General features: G+C 33.8%; 1 protein-coding gene across 2 annotated transcripts in view; it reads right to left on the reverse strand.

The window, feature by feature from the left end:
- The window catches only part of USP9X (ubiquitin specific peptidase 9 X-linked), a 182,732-nt gene that overhangs the window by 113,519 nt on the left and 43,267 nt on the right, over window positions 1–25,946 (reverse strand). For both annotated transcript variants that reach the window (XM_043991999.1, XM_043991998.1), the window contains exons 9-13: window positions 20,662–20,814; window positions 19,425–19,529; window positions 8,882–9,088; window positions 6,935–7,071; window positions 3,143–3,276 (exon numbers count right to left, since the gene is read on the reverse strand). In XM_043991999.1, coding sequence (XP_043847934.1) covers window positions 3,143–3,276; window positions 6,935–7,071; window positions 8,882–9,088; window positions 19,425–19,529; window positions 20,662–20,814 — 736 coding nt within the window. The remainder of the gene's footprint in view (window positions 1–3,142; window positions 3,277–6,934; window positions 7,072–8,881; window positions 9,089–19,424; window positions 19,530–20,661; window positions 20,815–25,946) is intronic.

Raw genomic sequence — 25,946 nt, forward strand, 5'->3', positions numbered from 1 at the left:
AAGAGATTATTTAATGCCTAATGGCACAGAGATGGCATATCGGTGATCTATATTCCACTGCTATAGCAACTTATCTTTTCTCTCGAGGCAGCATCAGTATACCCAAAACAAATACATAAAGTCTTAATTTGAATAAATCTGAAGTTCAAAGATTCAATCACACCAGCAATGTGGTGATTCAGCTTCATAACAATTGTTGTCAGAGCGACAACAAGATACACCAGAAAGAAATATTCCTTGTCCTCCTAGAAATTCTATGCTTTGTAGGTTTATAATGACACGGATTCCCTGGGCTCTCTTCCTGTATGTTTGAACTCTTCTGGGTCTCCTTTGCTATACATTCCAGTCATGGCCATTAAATGTTGGTATCCCTCAATTAACTGTCCTAGTTCTTATTTCTCTTTTTTTTCTTATACTTTTTCATTTGGTGATTTTATCCACTACCATGGGTTTGAATTGTGATCTCAATGCAGATGACTGCTGGGTACTTCTCTTATGTCCTATTCTCCCCTGAGCTCCAGTCCTACAAAAACAAGTGCTACTGGACATTTCTAACTGTTATTAGGTTGGCAACTAACAAAAGAAAAACGACTCAACACATTTAAAAGCGAAGTCATTATTTTTCCACACACAAGAACACTTACCCCTCTACAGGCCTGGAATATTCTTCCTCCTTATTTCTGCTTCTTGGTTTCCTTCAAGTCCCAACTAAAATCCCAGGTTCTAAAGAAAACCTTTCGTGATCTCCCTTGATTGCTAAACTCCAAATGAACCACTCCCATGAAATTGCTATATCAAAGATTATCAATGATTGGAACTTCTATAGCAGATGGCTTTTTTCTCATTTAGAGGACTTCAATAATGACAATGACAAGCTGGAGTATCCAAGCAGGGAAAGGGCCTTGAGATCAGGACATATGAAGACGAGCTTAAAGAACCTGTCATTTTTAGCTTTAAGAAAAGACAACTTGGGGGGCAGGGAGGCAAGGAGGAGGTGGAATGAAAGCTGTTCGAAGGGCTATTAGCTGTAAGAGGGGTTAAAACTGTTTGGCCCCAGAGGGCAGAATTAGGAATGATGACTGAAGTGGCAAAGAGGCTGATTTAGGCCTCTTTAGGCCAAGAACAGCTTCCTAATAATTAGAGCTATCCAGAATTGGAACAGCCTGCCTCTAGAGGTGGTGGAGGGGCTTCAAGAAGAGGCTTGGCAACATTCATCAGGTTTTATACAATGGTGATTCTTTTTTGTGAATTGGTTGGACTAAATGGCTATAGAGAAACCTTCCAACTCTCAAATTCTGATTCTATTAAAGAACATTGTATTGGGGGGGGGGGGAATAACCTAGGTTCAAATATTAGTTACACTTAATTCCTACCCATGTGATCCTATACAATGGGTTTTAGTACCCTCATCTATAAGAGGTGTTCACTTAAGTTCCTTTCATCTCTAAATTCTATGATTCTCTAAGAGAAAACACCCCTATTCAAAACAAGAGGCTGTGAGAGTGTTACTACTACAACAAAATACAAAAAAGTCTAGATACTACAGACATTGTAGTCTAGTTACTTTCACAAGTTTCATGTCTCGTATGAGATTCTAAGACTCTTTATGCAAGGACTACTATTTACCTTTTAAAATTTCCCATTCCATTACTTGTTTTATATATAACATTCAATAAGTGTAAATTAAGTAAACTGAATCAGTGTTCATAACAACAGCTTCAAGGGATCAATAAAGGTTAAGTTATGCTCAGTATATTGTGTGTGAAAGGCCATGTTGCATAGTGGATAGAAGAAGGGCAGTTACATTGTCAGAAAGACCTGGGTTGAAGCTCTGTCTTTGATACATACTAGCTATACAATCACGGACAAGTCAGGAGGGTAATGGGCGCTGTTTTTTTGTCCCGTGTTTGGTGCATAGTAAGAATCTAATCAATGCTGCTTGAACTGAATTGTTGGTAGATATGGGCTCCTGTTTACTACTCTTTTTCTATGCCTCCCTTTCCTTTTTACTCCCCCAACACCCAATATTTTATTTTGAGTTCTCTCTCTCTTTTTTTTTTTTAGTGAGGCAATTGGGGTTAAGTGACTTGCCCAGGGTCACACAGCTAGTAAGTGTTAAGTGTCTGAGGCTGGACTTGAACTCAGGTACTCCTGACTCCAGGGCCAGTGCTCTATCCACTGCGCCACCTAGTTGCCCCATTTTGAGTTCTTATATGATTAGGTAGCCAAATCAGTAATACTTATTAAGCACTGACTGCACAGCACTTTAACAAATCACATTAGGTGGGGTTTACAAAAGAATTAGACAAAGGAAACCATACAGTAATTTGTAGAATCATGGAAATTTTCCCATAATGGAATTATGAGTTAACAATCTTCAAATGACAGGCTGGTGTCTATAGTCCTACGGCAACTTGTGATTTTGGAAGGAAAAGTGCTACATAAACTCAAATGAATCAGATTTGTTCTCTTGTATCTTCTCATCCCTTATACAATAAACATGGTACCTTCTCAAAGAACACTACGATAGTAATCTCATTCAACGGTTTAGTCCCTCTAACACCACAGATCAAAACCCATTCACCCCTGTGTCACATGCAATTCCTGTCCATGCCTTTGAGTATGTGCTCCACTGAAGAAACTTCCTCTTACTGTTATAATATTACATGGGAACTTGGGCTGTTCATATAATCTTTTACTTATTGTTCAATGAGCAATTGTGAATGACTTAACTACTCTCAGCAGTGCAATGATCCAAGACAATCCCAAGGAACTAATGAGGAAGCTTACTATGCATCCCTATAGAAAGAACTGATAAAAAGAACACTTGTGGATTGTACATATATAACCTGATTATGATCTTGTGGAGGGGGGAGGAAAGGGAGGGAGAAAAATTTGGAACTCTAAATCTTATGAAAATGAACGTTGAAAACTACCCTTACATGTAAATGGAAAATAAAATAAATGTTTGCTGCTAAAAAAAAAACAAAATTAAAAAAATAAATAAAAGAATGAAAAAAAAATATGGTTGAACAAACAAGAAAATAAGGAAATATTGTTAAGAAAACAAATGTTTAAGTGAGATGACATATTCTAAATTATTAAATTTATTCTGGTTTAGGACTTCCTTAATCAAACTTACCTTTTGCATACTGTCTCATACTTTCCATATAGGCAGAGAGATTTTCTGCTACCAGAGTAACTAGGGCATGATTGTGCTGAAGTTGATTGATTAAATCATGACGATAAAACACATGTGGACTTCGCTGTGTTTGACTGAAATGCAAATAGCATATAATAGTATAAGGTGACATTTAATTACTGAATTTATCAAGAATTTACACATTCTTATTTAACTGCTGGCGTGAATAAAAGAACATTTTGCATTATCACAGATAAAAGCAGGTTCACAGTTACAATGACATTAATGTTGAGCAACTAGACATAAGACTGCTTGTACTTTTGTTTTAAAAGGATAACAATACAAACATAGTTTATTAGAAGTACCTCCTCACTCTTGCACAATTATTGAATAAGAAAAATGTATATCAGCATTCTCTAATTTCTTCTATAATCTCTTGAAAAGCCATAAGGCTTTCTGGTGACTTCACACCAAAGCAGTTAAGGAGTCTAATGAAATGACTTACATTTTTATTTAAGTGTAACTTTCATAAATGGAGGTCACACATAGAAATAATTGATAAACTACCATAATTTGTGATGACCCTTTACTATTAATAGTAGATACTGTTGACATGGCTTGCAAGAAAGAAGATTAGGTACGACAAATAAAAATAGATTGCTGTCTGAAATGACAGCATGTCTTAATGGAGACATTTTCCATTTTAGTAGTTTTGAGTGTTTTCTTTAATGTCTATTCTTTTATTTCTTCATTATCCTCTATCATATTTCCACTGGTGACACTTTTGGTTTGGTTTTCTATTTTAATAGTGTCAAAAATCAGGGTCTGAAGCTAGTAGGAAAAGTATTTTGTTCTAAACCAGTCCCTAAAGGTTTTGACTCCTAACTAATTTGCTATATTAAAAAAATCAGAATGTTTACATATACTAACTTATTAAATTATTTCTTGAATTGTGAAAAGTTCCATCAAGAAAAAAATACAAGCTTATTAGGTATCAAAGATATCAAAGTGGGGCAGCTAGGTGGCACAGTGGATAGAGCACCAGCCCTGGATTCAGGAGGACCCGAGTTCAAATCCAGCCTCAGACACTTGACACTTACTAGCTGTGTGACCCTGGGCAAGTCACCTAACCCCAACTGCCTCACCAAAAAAATAAGTAAATAAAAAAAATAAGATACCAAAGTACTAATCCTGGGAGGTAATATACTTATTTAAATGATATATACATTTCATAAAACATATTGGAAATGCCCTTGAAATAAGTAGAAAGTATCCTACTGGAATACCTCTGGAGGGGTATTTTGGCTTTGAAGCTGGACTCTGCTACTTAACCAACTACGTGATCTTAGACACACCACTCAATCTCTCTGTTTCATCTTCCTTACCATTTAGCAGACTAAATGGATTTGAAGGCTTTCCTGCTCTAATACTACATTTCTATAACTTGAATTTATTTTAAAATTTTGCTGTATTATAGCTATATTTGGAATGTAATTGTAATAAATACTAAACTAAGCATCTTTCTGTGACCCTGTAAGAAATTCAAGAGGTAATATTTTATATACTGCTTAATAACAATTGCCTTCTTTTCCTGTTATATAAATAAAAATCATTACCACTTTCCACTCCTCACCAAAATGACACCTTCTTTATAACAACATAAATTTCCCCCCACATTAACGACCAAATGAAACTAGAAACTTATTCCTTGTTTTTTCACTATCTCTAATGTTATGCCCACTGAAAAGCATTAATGTATAAGTAGTTACTTCTTTTATTACATCTTGGGAACAATTGTTCCTAGTACCCCAAAGCTCAAAGGCTGAATTCAGATTGAACTTCCAGTCAAGAGTTTTGGAATGGGGAGAGATTATAAGACACTCTGCTTTATAAATGTCTAAATTTAAATCTGAGGGAAAAGTTCAGTGAACAATGCAAATAAATCTGTTTGCTTCCAAAATTTAACCTTTGCCCTGAGGTTCAATGTCACTGGGTTATTATCAATCTATACCTAAATTTATATTTTCGGTGTTATTAAATAGTAAAGGGTCATCACAAATTATGGTAGTTTTATCAATTATTTCCATGTATAACCCCCATTTCTGAAAGTTACACTTAAATAAAAACGTAAGCCATTCAGCATTGAATATCATTTGGATGAAGAACTAAGGATTACTAATAGTTGTTTTTTTTTAAAGCATATTTAACCTTGGATTAAGAAAGAAGTTCTACATGAACTCTCTCAAGAGCCACATAGTTTTCAGTTAACAAATGTAGTTTCAAAACCCACTTTCCACTTAAGTTTAGAACAAATATTAAGTCTTTTTGCACTTCCCTCCAAAGTATTAACTATGGGGCCGGCTAGATAGCACAGTGGATAAAGCACTGGCCCTGGATTCAGGAGTACCTGAGTTCAAATCCGGCCTCGGACACTTGACACTTACTAGCTGTGTGACCCTGGGCAAGTCACTTAACCCCCACTGCCCCACAAAAAAACAAAACAAAAACAAAAACAAAACAAAAAACAAAAACAAAGTATTAACTATGTCTAGTTCTCTTGATTCCTACTTCAAAGTTCTTTCTATAACACCTAGCTGCCTCCATTTTGTACATGTTAATTACAAACTCATCACCATAAAATCAATTAAATGGCAAAAATATTCAGTTGCAGATATTTTACATTATTCAAATTAAGATTAATCATCAGGCCACTAAAATTTTTTAAATGCCTGAAAATTCAAGTATTCAGTAAGACAAGAAACTTCTAAAAAAGGAGAAAGGAAAAGAGGGAGCTGGCAATTCTTATAAGAAGCATGAATCATTTCAGTTCTGAAAATAATATCAATTAAAAAAAGAATGATTATAATTGTAATAATTCTCTCTGAATTGTCAATAATAAGACCACAAGAATATAGTGGTATTAAAGAAATTAAAATTATAGTATGAAATATATATTGTAAAACATTCCTTTTAAATAAATGATAAAATCTTACTGGGGACAAAATAAGGCTTTGTGTTATAAAAATTTTAAAAACAAAATTTCCCCTAAAAGTTACCCCAAAATATGAATTTATTAAAATAAGGGGAAAATGGGAAACAAAAGGCTCTGATTAAAAAAACTTCTATGAATAATCCTCATTCGTAACAAATTAATTGTGTATGTGTATGTTTTCACATGTGCTTTTACATGATAATGCAAAACATACATACACATTTATGTTAACAGTGGAAAAATGTATTTTAAAGGTAAGGAAACACAAGGATGTCACTTGGAAGGATTAAGTTCATAATTTTGAGAGCTACTTTAACATTAATTTCTTTAAATTAATTTTTTTTTAAATTTCAAAACCTATACCAGCTCATTTCTCAAATAAGAATAAGGTTATGTGGCCATTTCATTCTTAGATTCCCAAGCTGCAAAGGAAGATAAAAACACTTAAAAACAAAAAACAAATACTATGATAAAGTAGTTTAAGATATTTAAATTTCCCAATATTTTAGAGTTTACTTCCTAAAATTTTAATATTCCTCTTACTATATAACTGTATCCCTATTATTTTGAAATTATAGTTTTCAACCTAATTTTCCTTTTCCTTCATTCTTAACTTTCTGATCTAATTCTGTCCCACAAACCCATAATAATCATTTCCAATACCAATTTTCCACTATTCATAACATATTAAAAATCTCAAGAGTTTTATCTTCAAATTTATAACCCATGAGCTTTAAAGACATGTTTCTACATAACATATTTTTTAAAATTTGTTTTTGTGGGGAAAAAAAGATCCATACCTCAAATTTTGTGGTGCTTCACCAAACAAACTACAAATTTCCCTAATTTGTTTCAGTGCAGGAATCACCCACTTATCATTCGTGCGAAGTTCTTCTATGAAACGATCTATCCATTGAATCTTTTGTGTGTCTCGATCCTTAAAAGATAAAATTTCAGAGTTTAATGTACACTGTAGCCATAAAAGAATTCTATCTTCAAAGTATTTTTCCATATTTTAAAGTAGACACACCTTGTTTATAAAACTTATACTTTACAACCTTTACTAAGACAAAAGAAAATGTCTAAGTCTGTATGACCCTTTAATAAATTGAAAGATTGGCCACCCAAGTCACAGCATTTGTATAATAATCCTAATGTTTTTGGATGGGACTTCAGTGATTATTTTTATAAGGTTAAGGAATCTATCAAATGCTCATATTTAAATAAAGATTGTTAAAAAGGCACGCCATTTCTCTAACACATTGAACTCTTGGAACCATTACAAAAACATTTTTTTCTACTTAAAATGAATTACTTTAGGCTGGCAGCTAGGTGGTATAGTGGATAGAGTGCCAGGTCTGGAATCAGGAAGACTTATTTTCCCATATTCAAATCTGGCCTCAGATACTTGCTAGCTGTATGACCTTGGGCAAGTCACTTTCAATTTCCTCATCTGTAAAATGAGCTGGAGAAGAGAATAGCACTCTAGTATCTTTGCCCAAAACAAACAAACAACCCCCCACCCCCCAAGTAAAACTAAACCTAATTGGGGTCACAGTTAGACATGATTAAAACAAAACTGAACAGCAACATTTTTACCTGAACTAATGTCATTTCTTTTGTGTGAATAAAGATGAAATCATAACAATTTATAATCTGTTAAACTTTAATGGTGTCTGATTTGTTATTCTAAATAAACAAATGCCCTTGTGTCAGATACTTTCCTTTAAAACTATTATTCACATTGAAGTAATATAAATATTTACATACCAATCACATAGCAAATGTTCAGAAAAGAGAACTCAATCATTTTATGTTCTCTGAACCTCACGGAAAATAAAATTTTCAGGTTCTTATGGCATCCAGTTTAATGAGATACAAGTAGATTTAAAATAGGAGATAAAGTCCTTCAGTGTCTGATAGAAATTATTGTTCCCTTTTAAAAAACTTAATGTTACAGCTACAATTCATATTCCCAAAGTGATAAAGTACTGGTTATTATCACTCCTTAGATGGCATTACAGCTAGAATATATAAAATAGCCAGTTTCAGTTTACCAGAATTTTAACTCCCACTTTGCCAAGGGGGAAAATTCAATTATTTGGGCAAAGTTTTCCCACAAAAATATTCAGTAAGAAATAGAAAAATAGGGCTCAATAAATGAGATTTTGTTTCACATTAACCTTGGAAGAAATTCCATCTACTCATCCAGGGATACATGTTCCAAATGCACATTTTTATATGAAACATATAAGAGAATCAATGGGTCTCTTATGTGGCCATTAGCATATGCAGTAAATTTCACTATTCAGGAAAATCAATATTTATTTAACACCATAATAAGACTAAATTAATTTATTTGTAAGTAACATCCCAGAACCTTAAATTTGATTATGGCTGGGCAAACCAAAAACACATTGTTTTATTTATGGAGGCATTCCAAGTAAACTGTTTTTTAATTATGCAACATGGTGTTTTCACAATTATTTGCCAGACGAGAGACATCAAAAGTGTTAAACCTCAATTTACCTTAATTGGGTTTAGAATGTTCAATAATTAAAACTTAGAATGAGAGAGGTAATGGGAATTACAAGATAGAGAGAGAGACCCGAGATGAGAGAAATTAGGCCAATTCTCAAAGATCATTCCACAATATCAATGCTGGAATCTGGAATAATCTTATAACGAAGCCATCCAAATAATAATAAAATGTGATGCAAAATAATAACAAACTAGCAAATGGTTACCTGTGAACAACTATAATCTAAGATTTTAATGTGAGCACTGAGAGCCTGGTCCATGATATCAACAGGTACATCATCACTATGGGCCAAGTTCCACAATAGGTTCAACACTTTATGGGCCATCACACCATCTTTATCATCTTCCGCGAGACGACGTATTAGCTCAAGTAATTTTTCACGTTGTTTTTTACTTGCATTTGTCCAACTTGCCTAGAAAATAAATTCAGTATGCTGTTAAACATACTAGTAATCCAAGTCAATTTCTCAATTTTTACAGACAACTGTCATCAAAATATGAAGCTAGATGATATAGTGGATAGAGAATTAGAAGATCTGGGCTTAAATCCTGGGTTGGACACTAGCTGTGTGACTCTGGGCAAGTCATTTAACTTTTCAGCCTTATTTCTTCATCTGTAAAATGGGATAAATTCACAGAGTGATCATGAAGATCAAATAAATTATTATATGCAATATTATTATATAAAATATTATACGCAATAAATCTTACAGTACTATGTAAATGCTAGCTATTGTATTAAATTTGTTTGAGAAACATTTTATCTTGAGGAGGGAAAAGGACAGAATTCAGAACTGAAAATAAAGTTATTGGGGAAAAATATGTAGTATATAAAAAAAGAAAAACATCATCTTAGAGTAGAAATACTCAGATGCAAATTCAGAGTAAACTATAATGTTAGAAGTACAAATAATTTAAAATAAATATAAACCTATTTAAAGTTAAAGATCTATTGATAAACAATCTTGATTAGAAATCCTATGGTAAACAAAGGTTGCCATGTGAAAAACAACATGAAAAGTATAGAGATATGGGTCTTTTAACAGAACAGACAAATCATAATTTAAACAAGGTAAAGTTACAGATGAAAACACAAATTTTCAGAGATGAGAGTAATGGTAGCCAAGAAAAGAAACTACATATTGAAGTAAGCATTTTAGTAAGTACCAGGACACCTAGGTAGAGCAGTGGATAGAGTGTCAGGTCTAGAATCAGGAAGACCCTGCTTCCTAAGTTCAAATCTGGCCACAAAACACTAGCTACATGACCACTGGCTAGTCACTTAACCTTGTTTGCCTCAGTTTCCTCATCTGTAAGATGAGCTGGAGAAGGAAATGGCAAACCAGTATCGTTGCCAAGAAAACCCTAAATAGAGTCATGAAGAGCTTATGACTCAACAACAACATTATGCGCCAGGCACTGTGCTAAGAGCTATAAGAGTTAATTTCAGGCAGTCTTATTTAGATACTGAAAGAAAATATTAATTTCATACTAAAAGATTCAGCCTGATAGGTACACTTCGTCAAATTAAAAGTTATCTTAATATTAAAACCAAAATGAAATGAGATGTTTTTCAAACATTATTTAAAATAATTAAGTTCATTAAAAAAAAATATTCACTTTCAACATTTCCATGTTAAGAAATGAGAATCTTTCAAGCCTTGAAATAAGAAAACAAAATTATGCCTTTAACACTAAGGAGAGAGAATATAATACTGAATTTCAACAATAAGAAAAGAACAATGAAAATGGCTAGTTGATTTTAAAAATTGTGTATAATACTTAAAATGATGTGCAATAAGCAATACTGTCAGTGAAAACAATTATTAGAAAGAAAACTGTCTATGTTTTGGAAGATGCAGCCAATATCTTCTTCCTTATAACTGGCAAATACTTACTGAGTTATAAAAATAAAAAATGTCTGATAAAAATAGAACTCTAAACTTCTAGGATTACCAATTCATATCAGGCTCCCACCAAGAACAAAGAGCTGGCACCTTTCAGTAGTTAGGGGTTAGTATCTTTTAAAAAAATTATTTTCTCAAAAATTGCTTGATTCTGATATATCTTGTTTTTACATTGGCTAGACTTCTTTTCTGTTCCCTTCCCAGAGAACCCTTCCTTATGACAAATTATTTATAAAAAGAAAAAGAGGAAGAGGGGGTAAATCAGCAAAATATGTTATACGCAACGTCACAAAATTGAACCCATAGTCTCCACTTCAGCACAGGTAGAAGATATTATGATCTTATAGCTCTTTCTGGGAGGCCAAATTTTTGCTTTATGGTTTAGCAACATTCATTTTCTTTTAAAAAAAGTATCTTTTTGATGCCCAAGCTTGATCTTTGTAATTTCAAATCATTATTTTTTCAATAGTTATGGGGTTATTCTCTTTTCTATGTATGTTTTTGTAGTCATTGTCTAGAATGTTTTCCTGATTCAACTTTCACTTGATTTTGCATCATTCCATTCCATTCCCATGCTTCATTGTTTCTTCTAACATGGTAACATTCTATTATATTCATGTATTTGTTTCTATCTATTCCAAAATTAATGGGCATCTACATTGTTTCCAGCTCTCTGCTGACATAAAGATTGCTGTGATAAATGTTTTCGTGTTTATGTTTAACAGTGTATTCTTTGGGTGGAGTATAGACATTTTAACTACTTTTTTCTCTAATCACAAATTGCCTTTCACAACAGTTGTACTAACTCACTTTCCTATCAATCCCTGTCTTTCCATCTTTCACACATGAACCATTACTATTCTTTTGTCATCTCTGCCATTTTGCTGCATGTGAGGGTAAACCTCAAGATATACTTTGATTTGCATTTCTCTTGTTATAGGTGATTCAGAGCACTTTCATATGATTATTAATTCCTTCCAATTCTTGTGAATACTGGCTTTTTATATCCCTTTGACTCTTTCTCCTGGGAAGGGCTTTTTGGCTTATGTAGTTCTGTAAGCTATTTATATATTTTAGACACTAAACTCTAATCAGAGATATTTTATACAGAAATTTGCCACCCCTCTCCCCCCTTTCCCCACCATGTCTATTTATTTCCTCTTCTTTATCTTTTGTAAACATCATTTTCCCATTTGGTTAATAATTCACACCCTACCCAAAATGGTAAAAGGTACCTAATCTGGTTCTCTTCAAATTTTTTAATATGATTTTTTAATATTCAGATCGTGTATCCCTTTTAAATTCAGTGCAGAACATAGTGAAAGTTGTTAATATAAACCTAACTTCTGCCAGACTACATTCCAATATTCCTAGCAGTTCTTTTCAAATAGGGAGATTTTTTCACTAGGTTTTGGTTTATTTTTCAGATTTGAGTTCAGTTATTAAGCAGAATTAAATTATTTCTGATTCTTCAGCTTTTCGTTTTTGTGGGGCAATGAGGGTTAAGTGACTTGCCCAAGGTCACACACCTAGTAGTATGTGTCAAGTGTCTGAGGCTGGATTTGAACTCAGGTCCTCCTGAATCCAGGGCCAGTGCTTTATCCACTGCGCCACCTAGCTGCCCCATTCTTCATCTTGCCTATTTCATTTATTTACTTTTCTGAGTTGATCCACACCCTTATTGTAGATATTTAATTTTGTTTGCACTAAAGTTTCAAATTGTACATAATTCAAATTATTATATATTTGTTAGGGCGTCTACCTCTTGTTTGATTAAGAAAAGTAAATCAACAACAACAAAAACAGCTAGAAAAAAGAGAATCAGAAATAATGGAACTCAATAAATTAAAAAATCTCAATTGCTAAAGAATGAATTCACTATTTGATAACCACTGTTGGAAAAACTGGAAAACAGTATGGTAGAAATTAGGTTTAGACTAACATTCAGTATATTCCACAAAAAAATTGAAAACGGATATATGACATGAATATTAAAGATTATCTCATAAAATTAGAAGAGAAATGTTTAAATAAATTTTTATTGATACGTTTTCTTTTTACATCACCTGTATTTCCCATTGTATTTCTCCAAGGCAGCAATTCCCTATCACAAAGAATAAAAGAGGAAGGGAAAAAAAGCTCAGCAAAATTAATAAACATGACAAGAATCTGACATGCAATGTTCCACACCCATGGACCCCATCTCTGCAAAGAAGTGAATGGAATAAACTTTAAACATCCTGCCTTTTGGGCCAATATGGCCCCATTATGTCAAACATTAAGTTTCTATTGTTTTGTTGGGGTTCTATACACTTAATAATTGTGGCCATTATTTAAATTATTGTTTCTTATTGATTTCTGATTATTCCATTACTAACCAATATTCCATCACATTCTTATACCACAATTTCAGCCGTTTCCCAAATGATGGGCATCTACTTTGTTTAAAAACCTTGTCTACTTGGCATTAATCTCCTTGGAGAATATGTTTAGTGATGGAAAGGGGTGTGAACATTTTAGCTGTTTTTGCATATTCCTAAACTGCTTTCCAGATAGTTGGACCAATTTGAAGCACCACTAACAATACATCTTTATGTATGCACACCATCCCACCTCAATTCCAATAACAATACCTCCTATTTTTTCTGCCTTTGCCACTTCTGCTGTGTGTTAAAGGAGACTTCCCATTTATCTTGGTATGCATTTTCTTATAATCAGTGATTGTGCTTTCATATGGTTGTTAATTGTAATTATCCTTTTGAGAACTGTTTGTTCATATTCTTTGACCAGTAATTATTGAGTAATGGCTTTTGGTCTAACATATTTCAGTTAATTATCTATAAATCATGAATATCAGAACCTTATCAGGTAATTGATAAGGGTCTTTTAAATACCTATTCATGAAATAGTGTCTAATTTGGGGGGGGGGGGAGGGTGCTATGGGGGTTAATCAACTTGCCCAGGGTCACACAGCTATTTAAGTGTCAAGTGTCTGAGGCCAGATTTGAACTCAGGTACTCCTGAATCCAGGGCTGGTGCTTTATCCATTGTGCCACCTATCTGCCCCCCTAACTTGTTTTAATAATCTAACCTTCATTTTATTCAGTTTTTACACACACACACACACACACACACACACACACACACACACACACACACACACACACACACACACACAATTTGACGCAGATTATTGTTGGAAGAGGCTTAATTTGCCAGACTGCTTTTCAGTTTTCTCCACAGTTATCAAATAAGGAGTTCTTTCTTATGTAATTTATGCTTTCAGGTTTATCAAAAATGAATTCAATGACTCAGTATGTTTTTACTCCTTCTGTGTCTAGTTTGGTGCACTGATACAGTTTTCTACCTCTTAATCATTACCAAAATGTTGTCAGGATTACTGTGTTATAATAAAGTTTGAGGTCTACATTGCTACCCTCATCTTACATCCACACCTTGCTTTTCTTCTCTTTTTACCCATTAAGTTAGCTTCCTCCCACAAACTATTGGCCTGAAATGAGCAATTTAAAAAAAATCCCTTATACCGCAGCTGCATATTATGCATATTTCTGCATTTTAAGTTCATCATGTCAGTTAGGATGTGTCACGTTTTATTTTCATTCTTTTGGAATTGTGGTTTATCATTATATGGTTCAGAGACTGGCATTAATTTTGTTATTGTTTTACCTAGCAATGTAAATAAAATATGTAGCATTTTGGTAGTATGAGTGGTACAGTAATAAATCTGTCAATTAAGTCTGGTAGTAGTGTCATTTATTATATTGGTAGACAGACCATGAGCACTCAGTATCCTTCCAGTTATTTAAAATGTCCTTTATTACTTTAAGGAATGCTTTACTTCTACTGTTATTAGGTAGATTGACTCCTATATAATTTAAGTGTTTTGTACTTACTGAGAGGCAGCTTAGTGGTGCAGTGAATAGAGCACTGTGTTTGGAGTCAGAAAGACCCGAGTTCAAATTTGACCTCAGACATTTACCAGCTAAGTTATTATCTCCTGGATTCTGTAATTACTACAGCAAAATTCTATTTATATCCTCAAACTTTACACAAACTATTGATTTTCTTGATCAGTTTCTTGTTTCCCTAGTATTTGTAAAGCACCATGCCATTAAGGACATTTGTCTCCTCTTTGCCTATCTTTATGACTTTAAGTAGACCCTTGCTTTACTTTTTATATTTTTTGGGAAAATTTCTAGTGTAAAGGTTTTTTTAAATCAATATGTCATAGACCACCTATGGCAATGTGATTAAACCTGTGAACTCCTCATGATGTTTTTAAAAATATAAAATATTAAATAAGACAGAGGACTGATTATAAAGTAAAACAACAGTGACATCCAATTATTAAAATATTTTTCAAAAGTTTACATGTCCTACCTTAAGATACCTTGTTCTAGTGTTTACCCATTCCATATAATGCTATTTTGGGATGTTAAATAAATATTTTAAAACCATAAGAAAAGATCCTTCTATGACTGTACTTTGTAATCTTTTTCTTTGTTTCTTTTTTTAGACATGAATTAAATGACTTATACTTTGTCAAAGGCTTTTTTCCCACTCAATGATATTACCATGTGATTTAGGAAGTTTTTGTTTTTAATGATAAATAACAGCAATTGCTTCCTAATGCTGAACCATGCTTGCATTTCAAATAAAAATCCAACTTGATTATGATGATATTTAAAAAATAAACTACTGTGATCTTTCTGCCAGAATTAAAATTTTTGGCATAAATATTCATTCTTGATAAACCTACTGTTTTTTTAATCCTTCATTTCAAATATAAAGACAAATTTGTCTAACGAAATAAATATGGCAGAGTTTTGGAAATAATTTCTGCTAAGAGTATTTCTTGGTAATACTATCATAAGAAGTTCAAATATCTTTTTCTGAGATTAGATTATTTAAGCACTCTATATGGTGAACTGTTAATTAGGATATTTTTGTTGATTTTCCTTTACTTTTTTTGAATCTTAGGATTTTTTGGTCTCTAACCATACAAAGTAGGTTATAATTGGCTCTCTTCTTTTGGGTTCTCTGGTTTCACCTTGTTCAACTTTTTTATTTGATATTCTTCCTTTTTTAGTCAGGTTGGCTAAAGATGTACTAATTTTGTTATAGGTTTCAGACACTTAGTTTTGTCAATTTTATTATTCTTATTTCCAATTTATCTATTTCTCCTCTAATTTTCAAAATTTCTTCTTGCATTATTTTGAATTTTTTGGTTTTCTATTTTTTTTTTAAACTGTACATTCAGTTCACTAAACTTCTTTTTCAATTTTGTTAATTTACTGGGATATAATTTTTTCTGAGGACATCTTAGTTTGCTTCCCAGAAATTCTGGTATATTGTCTCATTATTATGACTCTGTCGTTATTACTTAGGATCTGTTCTTTGATGTAATCAGTTTAGTATTTTATTATTAAATTTAATTCTCTGTCTTTTGGTTGTAGTCCTTGCATTACTATGTTTATTTTATTATGGTCTACAAATAATATTTCCTTTTTTATGTTTATCTGCAATTTCTCTGTACCCTAATACATTATTTATTTTTGTAAAGTTGTCATATGCTGCTGAGTTACATATGTATGTAACTCAGTATTTCTTTTTCTTTTCTTTTCTTTTCTTTTTTTTTTTGCAGGGCAGTTGGGGTTAAGTGACTTGCCCAGGATCACACAGCCAGTAAAGTGTTAAGTGTCTGAGGCCGGATTTGAACTCAGGTACTCCTGACTCCAGGGCCGGTGCTCTATCCACTGCGCCTTCTAGCTGCCCCTGTCTATGGGTTCTTAAATAATAATGCTATCACTTTCTTTATATTTATTTATGTGAATAAAATTTTTTGCTTTATGTGATGGAATGACCACATATTCTGATATATAGTAAATTTTATTCCAGGCTGTGACTTTGATTCTATGTGTCTTTTCACTTTCTAGTTGAAGCCAACAGTAACATGTAATAGCAGCAGTAACACAAGATCAGGCCATGCCCAGACCAGCAGCAGAAGTCTGGAGCTGTAGCATTACAATGCTGGGGCCCTCCCAAGACTCAGGAATGGTATGGTATCCACTGCTAGCCTAGGATACCAACTCTACAAACAGCATCTGTCCACCATCTCTATACCCCTTGCCCCTTCTAAAGGTCAACAGCACTACACTAAAGCTGACACACACTCAGTGCCATCTATGAAATGGGTAGGACTCAGCTGCAGCATCCAACTTCACAATTTGTTTCTTTCCCTATCCCTGTATTAACACATTAAGAGATATGTAGCAGAAGAGTATTCCCAGTGCCTGTTCTCTCTTGGCCACCCTCCTCAACCCTACTTGACTCATGTCCCAGCCAAACCCTGTCCATCTCCCTTTTCCACTGTGTGCGTTCTGGAGTTCTTGTCCATAATGAACAAACTCCCCTTAATATTGAATCTTTCACACTTCTTCCAAATGCTAACCTTCACTGAGACCCTTGATGATACTACAGTCCCTGACCCTCCCCTCCACTGGCTATACCATTGCCAACATCCCCAACACAAGTGATCCTGGAGGAAAACTTACAATTCTCTTTGCTCAATAACACTTTGAGACTATTTTGTTCTCAGAATCATTTAGCAAACTGATTCACAGTATAACAATTTTTACCAGATCCAAATTATGGTGGCTGTATTCTGGCCCCAGGTCACTCTCTCTATTTTCTTAGAGTGTTCAGTAAATGGCATAATTATGCCCCCTTAATTTTCTCTCCCCACAGGGAAAAAAATAGATGCAACAATGATAATCAATGTTTATACCAATCAGTAATTATTAACCATAGGACATCAAGGAAAGGGTACAACAGAAGCAGAATGACAGCATAAAAATTTTAAGGAAAAGAAATTAAACCAAACATGCTTGTCTAACATTTATTACAAGTAAAAAAAAATTATGTTACTACAGTTAGACTTAATTTATCAAACTTAATCAGCAGAATTCTTCATTGACATTATAATCAATCATCATAACTATTTCCTTCCATACCACTCCCTTCCCATGACATCTACTCTATCTTCTTTTTACCTAGGGAATGGAGGGGGGAAGAGAAGTTGGAACACAAAGTTTTAAAAAAATTGATGTTAAAATTTTGTTTTCACATATATTTTGTAAAATAAAATTGTATTTAAAAAAAAAAAGAATTCTTCATCGAAGTCAACTCTGGCTCATCACTGTAGTAGTGGAACAACCTCAGTCAGGTTCAGGAGCACCGTGCCAGCAGAAAACATTCTGGCAAATTACACATCCTGCCAAGCTGTAAAGTCTTGAATTATGTTGACATATGTTTACTGCCAGTTTAATCACAAGGTATAAGTTTTTCCTTCACCATAATTCTAGGCTAGTAGTTAATGAAAAAAGTACTGGATTTAGAGTCAGAGATGCTGGGTTCAAGTTCCAGTTCTGCTTTTTTGCTACTTCTGTTGACCTTGGGGCAAGATATTTTACCATATTTTAGCATTCAACTTTCTTTCTTTAATACAATTTTACTTTTTTGGTGAGGCAGTTGGGGTTAAGTGACTTGCCCAGGGTCACACACCTAGTGTTAAGTGTCTGAGGCCAGATTTGAACTCAGGTCCTCCTGACCCCAGGGCCGGTGCTCTATCCACTGCGCCACCTAACTGCCCCTAGCATTCAACTTTCTTAAGTGTAAAGGAGGATATTAGATTATATGATCTCTAAGTTTCCTTTCAGCTTCAAATTGTGTGATCCTGATAAATGCACAAGGTAGCTACGACGTGTACTGGAGCATACACTCTGATGAAATCAAAGATCCTTAAATTATTGAAGTAATAAGGGGCCCTGGGTATTACAGATGAGAAAAATATTGAGATAAATGAAACTTTCCCCTTTAAGTACCAACTAAATTTTTAAAAAAACTTATTTTAATAGTAATCACCAAAACCTTTCTCTGCCTTAGTAAAATGAATACCCTACATAAATATTAAACACTTGTTAAGGGGCACTATAACGGATATAAAGTATTGTATCAAAATGTAGTGATGTTCTGTGGAGTAACTAAAGTGTGTCTATCTGTTAGCCGTCACACCAAATAGTCCTAGACTGAAAATATAACCACTGGATCAATATACCAATCCTTGCTATTAGCTATCATTTCTTCTTGGCCAGTAGCTCTACTTCTAGCATCCTTATTGCACCAAACTGTCTATTTAGTCTTGAAATACCTTCAGTTCTGCCCGGGATCAATTAGATAATAAAACTGGTCACATATCAAACTTAAGGAAGTCTCTCTCCGAAATGATCTCTATTCCTATGGAATAAACTATTTAGGCTATGTAACATTTATTTTCCTTGATGCTGAGAGGCTGACAATTCATGGATGTTCTCAAAGTTTGTGATCATTATAAGTATGACAAATGCGTAAGTGAGGTATTAGTATTAATTTCATTGGTACAAAGGACTCCCAGGTGAGGAAAAATCTCTACCAATGCAGGATGGCACCTTCTATGCAACTTAATCGTCCTAAAAGTAATGCCTGGAGCAGGGGGGGTGGGGGGTGTTAAGTGAATGGCCCAGGGTCACACAGTCTATGTCAGAGGCAGCACCTGAACTCTGGTCTTCCTAATTCCAAAGCCAGTTCTCTATCCAGTATGCCACACTTCATCTTATTCACAATTATTTCTGGGTTTGAAGAGAATAAACACTCAACACTGAGGATATTTCCTGGATTTTCTCATTTATCTTCCAAGTGTCATGTTTTGCTCATGTTCTATGTTCATAGAATGAAAATTCAGAGATTTAAAATATTAATTTGTATCACTTAAGGATGTGTTTACCTTAAAGCAGTCAAAGAGATGATCAAGTTGTTCAGGAGAAAAATCCCAAGCCAATTTTGCCAGGAGATCATGTACATTCTTTACAATGGCTTCATGTTTTCCTGCCTGCGAAGAAGAGAGAATAAATCATTCATTCTTTTATCAAAGAACAGAAGATTTAAGATACTGTGTTCTAAAAGGGACAAAAACAAATAATTTGTATCTTCAGGTAAAAGTTTATCCTTGATCTTAATATCAGCTGACTCCAAGATGAAGCTTATAAATGTTAAATTTTTTAAATTATGTCATTAGCAAGGATGATGTAAAAAATGGTCATAAAAATACCATTTAAAGATGGAGGTTAAATCAAATTCTCTAGATGAACTAAACAGTCTACTCTTTGAAAATAGCTCTAAAAATTCTTCCAGAACTGGCCATTGGTTAGAAATTGTCGCTGAGATTAAACACAGAACAACCACTGCTACTCTCAGCTTTGAAATTAGGTAAGCAATTTATCCTCTTAAAAGAAGTAGGGTTAAGAAATAACTTCATAGGTTTTATATCCAATAAAATATGCCAACTTTCATCAACTTGTGCATGAGAGCATATGCCACCGTCAGCAAGACATTACTTTCCTACAATCCTTACAAAATGTTTCCCCTTGTGCTTAGCACAGTGGCTAGCAAGTAGCTGGTGGTATATAAATGCCCATTCCCAATCAATACCACAAGAGTTTAATACAGCTGTTACACAAACATACAACCTTACAAAAATATTAAATGAGAGGTGTTTTGCTTTCATAAAAGTTTTTAAATCCTGAAGCTACTTAATTACAACTCCTAGTTTTGGAAAAAGTGAGGAGTGATAAGACAAAAAGGAGATTATAAAATCAATCACAGCCTCAAAACAAAACAAAAACTGTAAGAGCACTGTTTCCCCTGAAAGGGTAATTACAGTACTTCCTTTTATTTACAGAGATATAGGGTCCTGATTGAATCCTCCAGTCTGTAGATATTCCAATTTTCAAAATTAAAATAGTCATTCTAGAGTAGTTGAAGGGGCCAATCCTGTTGAAGCTATGCCAAATTAAAAAAATAACTGATAAATGCTGAACATTTAAAATACGATTTGATTTACAAAATTTCATGTTTACTAACAGATCCCCACACTTCTCTTGATAAACATCACCTCACGTACTACTTTGACATTTTGTAAAAATTCTTATTATAAAGGGAGATTTTCAGCTCATATTCCTTACCTGTGCTGCCCAAATATTGTCAAGATCTTGCAAGGTAAGAGCTTTTTCTTTTATAACAAACCGAAGAATCTTCTCCAGTTTTTCTACATACTGTGGTTGATGAAGACTATCCCGTAAAACTATAGATAAAATATTGTTCTGCTGTATCCATTCCTAAATATAAAAGCAAAGTACAGTTTCAAAGCATCAGAGAGGTTAATAGCAGAAGCACTGTATAAATGTAAAATAAGATGTTTCAAGATAAATAACTAATGGTTTATTCATAGAGTTCTTCACTCATACATATATTTGGCAGGGAAATGAGGGTTAAGTGACTTGCCCAGGGTCACACAGCTGGTGAGTGTCAAATGTCTGAGGCCAGATTTGAACGCAGGTCCTCCTGAATCCAGGGTCAGTGCTTTATCCACTGTACCACCTAGCTGCCCCCTTTGAAGGGTTTTGAATATCAACCAGAGAAGTCTGTATTTGATCCCAGAGGTAACAAAGTCATTGGTTTTCTATGTAGGTTCAAGAGTTGACAGTATGAATATAAATAATTTCATGTTTATAAAAACGCACTACTCTTAATCTACTACACACAAGACAGTTTTCCCATCAAAAAAGTGAAAGCACTGGGGCAGCTAGATGGCACAGTGGACAGAGCACCAGCCCTGGATTCAGGAGGACCTGAGTTCAAATCCGGCCTCAAACACTTAACACTTACTAGCTGTGTGACCCTGGGCAAGTCACTTAACCCCAATTGCCCCGCAAAAAAAAAAAAAGTGAAAGCACTTCACTAAGTTCTTATATTAATAAAATGTAGGTCTTACTAAATTGTTGACTCTTATTTGAATATTTGAGGTTAGAAGCAACCTAAGTGTGAATTTCTTTTTAATTTTTCAGGTTATAAACTGCTTTATGGAAAATTCTGAATGTGAAACCTATGTTTAAGAATACTATGTATTCAATTAATGAAAAATTATCTTAAGTAGAAAAAGATTCTTCTCTAGTAAAAGCTGCCCTGTTGTACACTCCATGTACCTCTCTTCTCTAGGTAGTAAAGTTTTCTTTGATATCTACTAAAGTCTTCAGTAAATTAATGAAAAATAATTTGGGATATAATATAGCTTCACAGTCATGAATTATTATTCTGTACAATATTGTTCTCCAATAATATCTGACAGGAAATTTATTTACGACCAGGTAAAGCGACGCATTTCATCATCTCTAACCATGAACTGGCTCATATTATAAGGGGAAGAAGACATGTAAATATAACATGTTTCATATATTACTCTATCTTCACCTTATGTGACACATTCTATTTGAGTTTATAACAGCCCATGGGTAAATGTATAGGAATACTAAGAACACAGGAAAAAAAAAAACAAAAAACCCTGATATCTAAGGCCCATTTAAACTCATAAATCTCACGAATCTATGATTTAACACATATAATGCCAGTTAACAAGAATGAATGAAGGAATGACAACAAACCAAAACATGAATGTTTCAAACTGTCAATTCCTTTTGGTAATTATAAAACTGTCACAGGAACACAGAAACATGCAAGCTCAAATAATCAACATACACAATACTCTTTTTCTTCACAATGTTTTATTCCCAAAGGAAGAAATAGAATAAAAATTTTGGGGGGGTATACCAAATTGATTCCTCACTACAAAGAGTTTTAGAATATACCCATTGCTGTCTTCTGGTTAACTCTTGCATTACACTTTTTCTTGAATCTTGTTCATATCTGACCTTCATTCCCCAAAACATTCACCTTTTTTACCCAGAGATTGATCCCTTGCAAAACAAATTTTTAAATGATGTGAGGAAAACACAGATCAGCAAAACCAATCCTCACACCAACAATGTCTGTGCAATATTCTATTCTAGAGACTTCCTATTCTTCAAAGAAGGGTGAAAGATAATACTATTTTCAACTCTTCTTTATGGCCAAACTTTGTTTCTATGATTACAAAGTTTTAAAATTTGGGTTTTTCCTATTTTCCATTTACATTTAAGCCATCCTTTAGTTCTTTAAAGAATATTTTATATTTGATTTCTATAGCTTGATAGACTGATTCCCAGACAAGTTTATGCATTCTACAAAGAGATTTCTATTGAAATTTCCATATTTTATTATTGCTGTTTAGAAATACTAAATCAGGGGCAGCTAGGTGGTGCAGTGGATAGAGCACCGGCCCTAGAATCAGGAGGACCTGAGTTCAAATCCAGCCATAGACACTTAACACTTACTATCTGTGTGACCTTAGGCAAGTCACTTAACCAATTGCATCACTTTAAAAAAAAAGAAAAGAAAAACTAAATCAAAAGTTTTTTGCATCAATCAAAGCTATCTATTGCCATATGAAAAAATGTTCTAAATCACTACTGACTGGGGCAGCTAGGTGGCACAGTAGATAAAGTGCCAGCCCTGGATTCAGGAGGACCTGAGTTCAAATCTAGCCCCAGAGACATGACACTAACTAGCTGTATGACCCTGGGCAAGTCACTTAAAACTCTCATTGCCCTGCAAAAACAAAACAACAAAAAAATACAACCCCCCCCAACCCCAAAGTAAATCACTATTGATTAGAGAAATGTGGGGGCAGCTAGGTGGCACAGTGGATAGAGCACCGGTCCTGGATTCAGGACCACCTGAGTTCAAATCCAACCTTAGACACTTGACACTAGCTGTGTGACCCTGGGCAAGTCACTTAACCCCCACTGCCTCGCCAAAAAAAAAAAAAAAAAAGAGAGAGAGAGAGAAATGCAAATTAAATCAACTCTGAGGTACAACCTGATACCTATCAGATTGGCTAATATGACAAAAAAGGAAAATAATAAATGTTGGAGAAACTGTGGAAAAATTGGAACACTAAATGCATTGTTGGTGGAGCTGTGAACTGATCCAACTGTTCTGGAGAGCAATTTGGAACTATGCCCAAAGGGCTATAAAGCTATGCATACCCTTTGACCCAGCAATACCACTATTAGGTCTTTTTCCCAAAGAGATCATAAGAAAGGGAAAAGGACCCACACGTACAAAAATATTTATAGCTGCCCTTTTTAATTAATTTTTTTTTTCCTGGTGAGGCAATTGGGGTTAAGTGACTTGCCCAGGGTCACACAGCTAGTAAGTGTCAAGGGTCTGAGGCCAGATTTGAACTCAGGTACTCCTGAATCCAGGGCCAGTGCTCTATCCACTGTGCCACCTAGCTGCCCCTTATAGCTGTTCTTTTTGTGGTGGCAAGGAACTGGAAATTGAGGGGATGCCCATCAACTGGGGAATGGCTGAACAAGTTGTGGTATATGAATGTAATGGAATACTATTGTGCTGTAAGAAACGATGAGCAGGCAGGTTTTCAGAGCAACTAGGAAGGACTTACATGAACTTATGCTGAATAAGATGAGGAGAACCAGGAGAACATTGTACAAATTATCAACAACATTGTGTGTTATTCAACTGTAATAAACTTGACTCTTCTCAGCAATACAATGGTCCCAGATAGTTCCAAAGGACTTATTATCAAAAATGCTCTCCAAATCCAGAAAAAACCCACTATGGAATCTAGATGCACATTGAACCATACTATTTCTATTTTTTGTGTCTTTTTCTTTTTGCTCTGATTCTTCTTTCACAGCATGACTAATATAGAAATATGTTTAATGTGATTGTACATATATAACCTACAGCAGATTGCTTGCTGTCTTGGGGAGGGGGGAGCGAGGGAGAAAAATGTGAAACTAGAAATCTTATAAAAACAAATGTTGAAAACTATCTCTACATGTAATTAGAAAATAATAAAATACTTTTATGGAAAAAAAACTTTTTGCATCTATCAACATAATGGGTTTTGTTTTCTCTATGATTATATTAGTTTTTTCCTAATGTTGAACCATCCTAGCCTATTAAGTGCAAATTAACCCTGGTAAGAATAAATTAGTCTCTTTTGGAGGACTTTATTTAAAATTTTTGCACTGAACATCCATCATTGGAGTTTGTTAGAGTGCTTTCTTAACTCTAGAGATCAAATTGTGCAACAAAGGTATTAATTGTTCCTTAAACGTCCAATTAGACTTCACCTGTAATTCCATCAAGATATTGAGTTTTTCTTGAATAATTCATAAAAAACTTTCCTTTTCTGACATCTAGTCGTCTCTATTTCATGTTCTCTTAATATGGCTAACATGGGTAATTGTAATTTTGTCATGTTCATTTTTTATTTTAGTCATTCTTTTTTTTTTAATCAGGTTAGAGGCTGATCAACTACACTGTATTTTTTAAAAATCCTTTCATATCTATATAATTTTTTCTTTTGAATTTTAGTGATCTTTTTGTTTTTAAAAAATTATATAATTACGTTCATAAATCTTTTTCACTTTTTTGTCAACATGCTTTCAGAGAGATATTTTATCATCTGTGGTGCATCCTGGAAGCATTGCTATGTTCTGTCTCATCATTATAATTTTCCTTGACACAGTTCCTTATTGTTTCTATTATATGTTCTTATCAAAATCATTTAGGTCTATGCATCTTGTGCATGTGTTCCCTTTATCACCATCTTTATGGCATTTAGTCTGTAAAAGATGTTGGTATTTCTGTTTTTCTACACTGATAAATTCTTTCATTTTCCCATTCAGAAGACATCTTAAGTCTTTCACAGCTCTAACTTTTACAACAACTTATTTATTTCTCTGCTTTTTAATCTCACTTAAATGTATCCACTTCTGAGGGAACATTAAAGTCCATTAAAATTACATTAAAATGATTTGCCTTTTTGCAATATACTTAATTTTTCTTTTATCAATTAAGACACAAGCTACTTTGTGCATGCATATATATTTATATATGTGTGTATATATATATGTATATATATAATTAATACTGGTTCCATCTCTATGGTTTCTTTAGATATAACGCAGTTTCCTCTGTTCATACCTCACTTGATATTGTGAATTTTGATTTTTCCCTTTAATAGCATGACAAAGCTTCTGCTTTCTGAGAATAATCTCATGGATAGTGAATTTTGTTGTAGGCTACTATTTTTATGCTATATACAGCTGGTTGGATTTTCATCTGGTATATGGTATTTTGTTTTCTTGGATGGTTTAATTCATTCACCTGGAAAGTTATTATTAAACTTGTTTTTTCTGGTATTTATTTCCTTCATTTGGATTAATATCCTTTTCCTATTTTAATCAGTATACTGCCCCACAATTAGTGTGGTTTATATTACATTTTTATTTTATTCCCACAGGCTCTCCCCTTTTCTCTGATTAGTTTAACTGCTTTA

The sequence above is a fragment of the Dromiciops gliroides genome, chromosome 3 (assembly GCF_019393635.1).
Source record: "Dromiciops gliroides isolate mDroGli1 chromosome 3, mDroGli1.pri, whole genome shotgun sequence".
Classification (NCBI taxonomy): domain Eukaryota; kingdom Metazoa; phylum Chordata; class Mammalia; order Microbiotheria; family Microbiotheriidae; genus Dromiciops; species Dromiciops gliroides.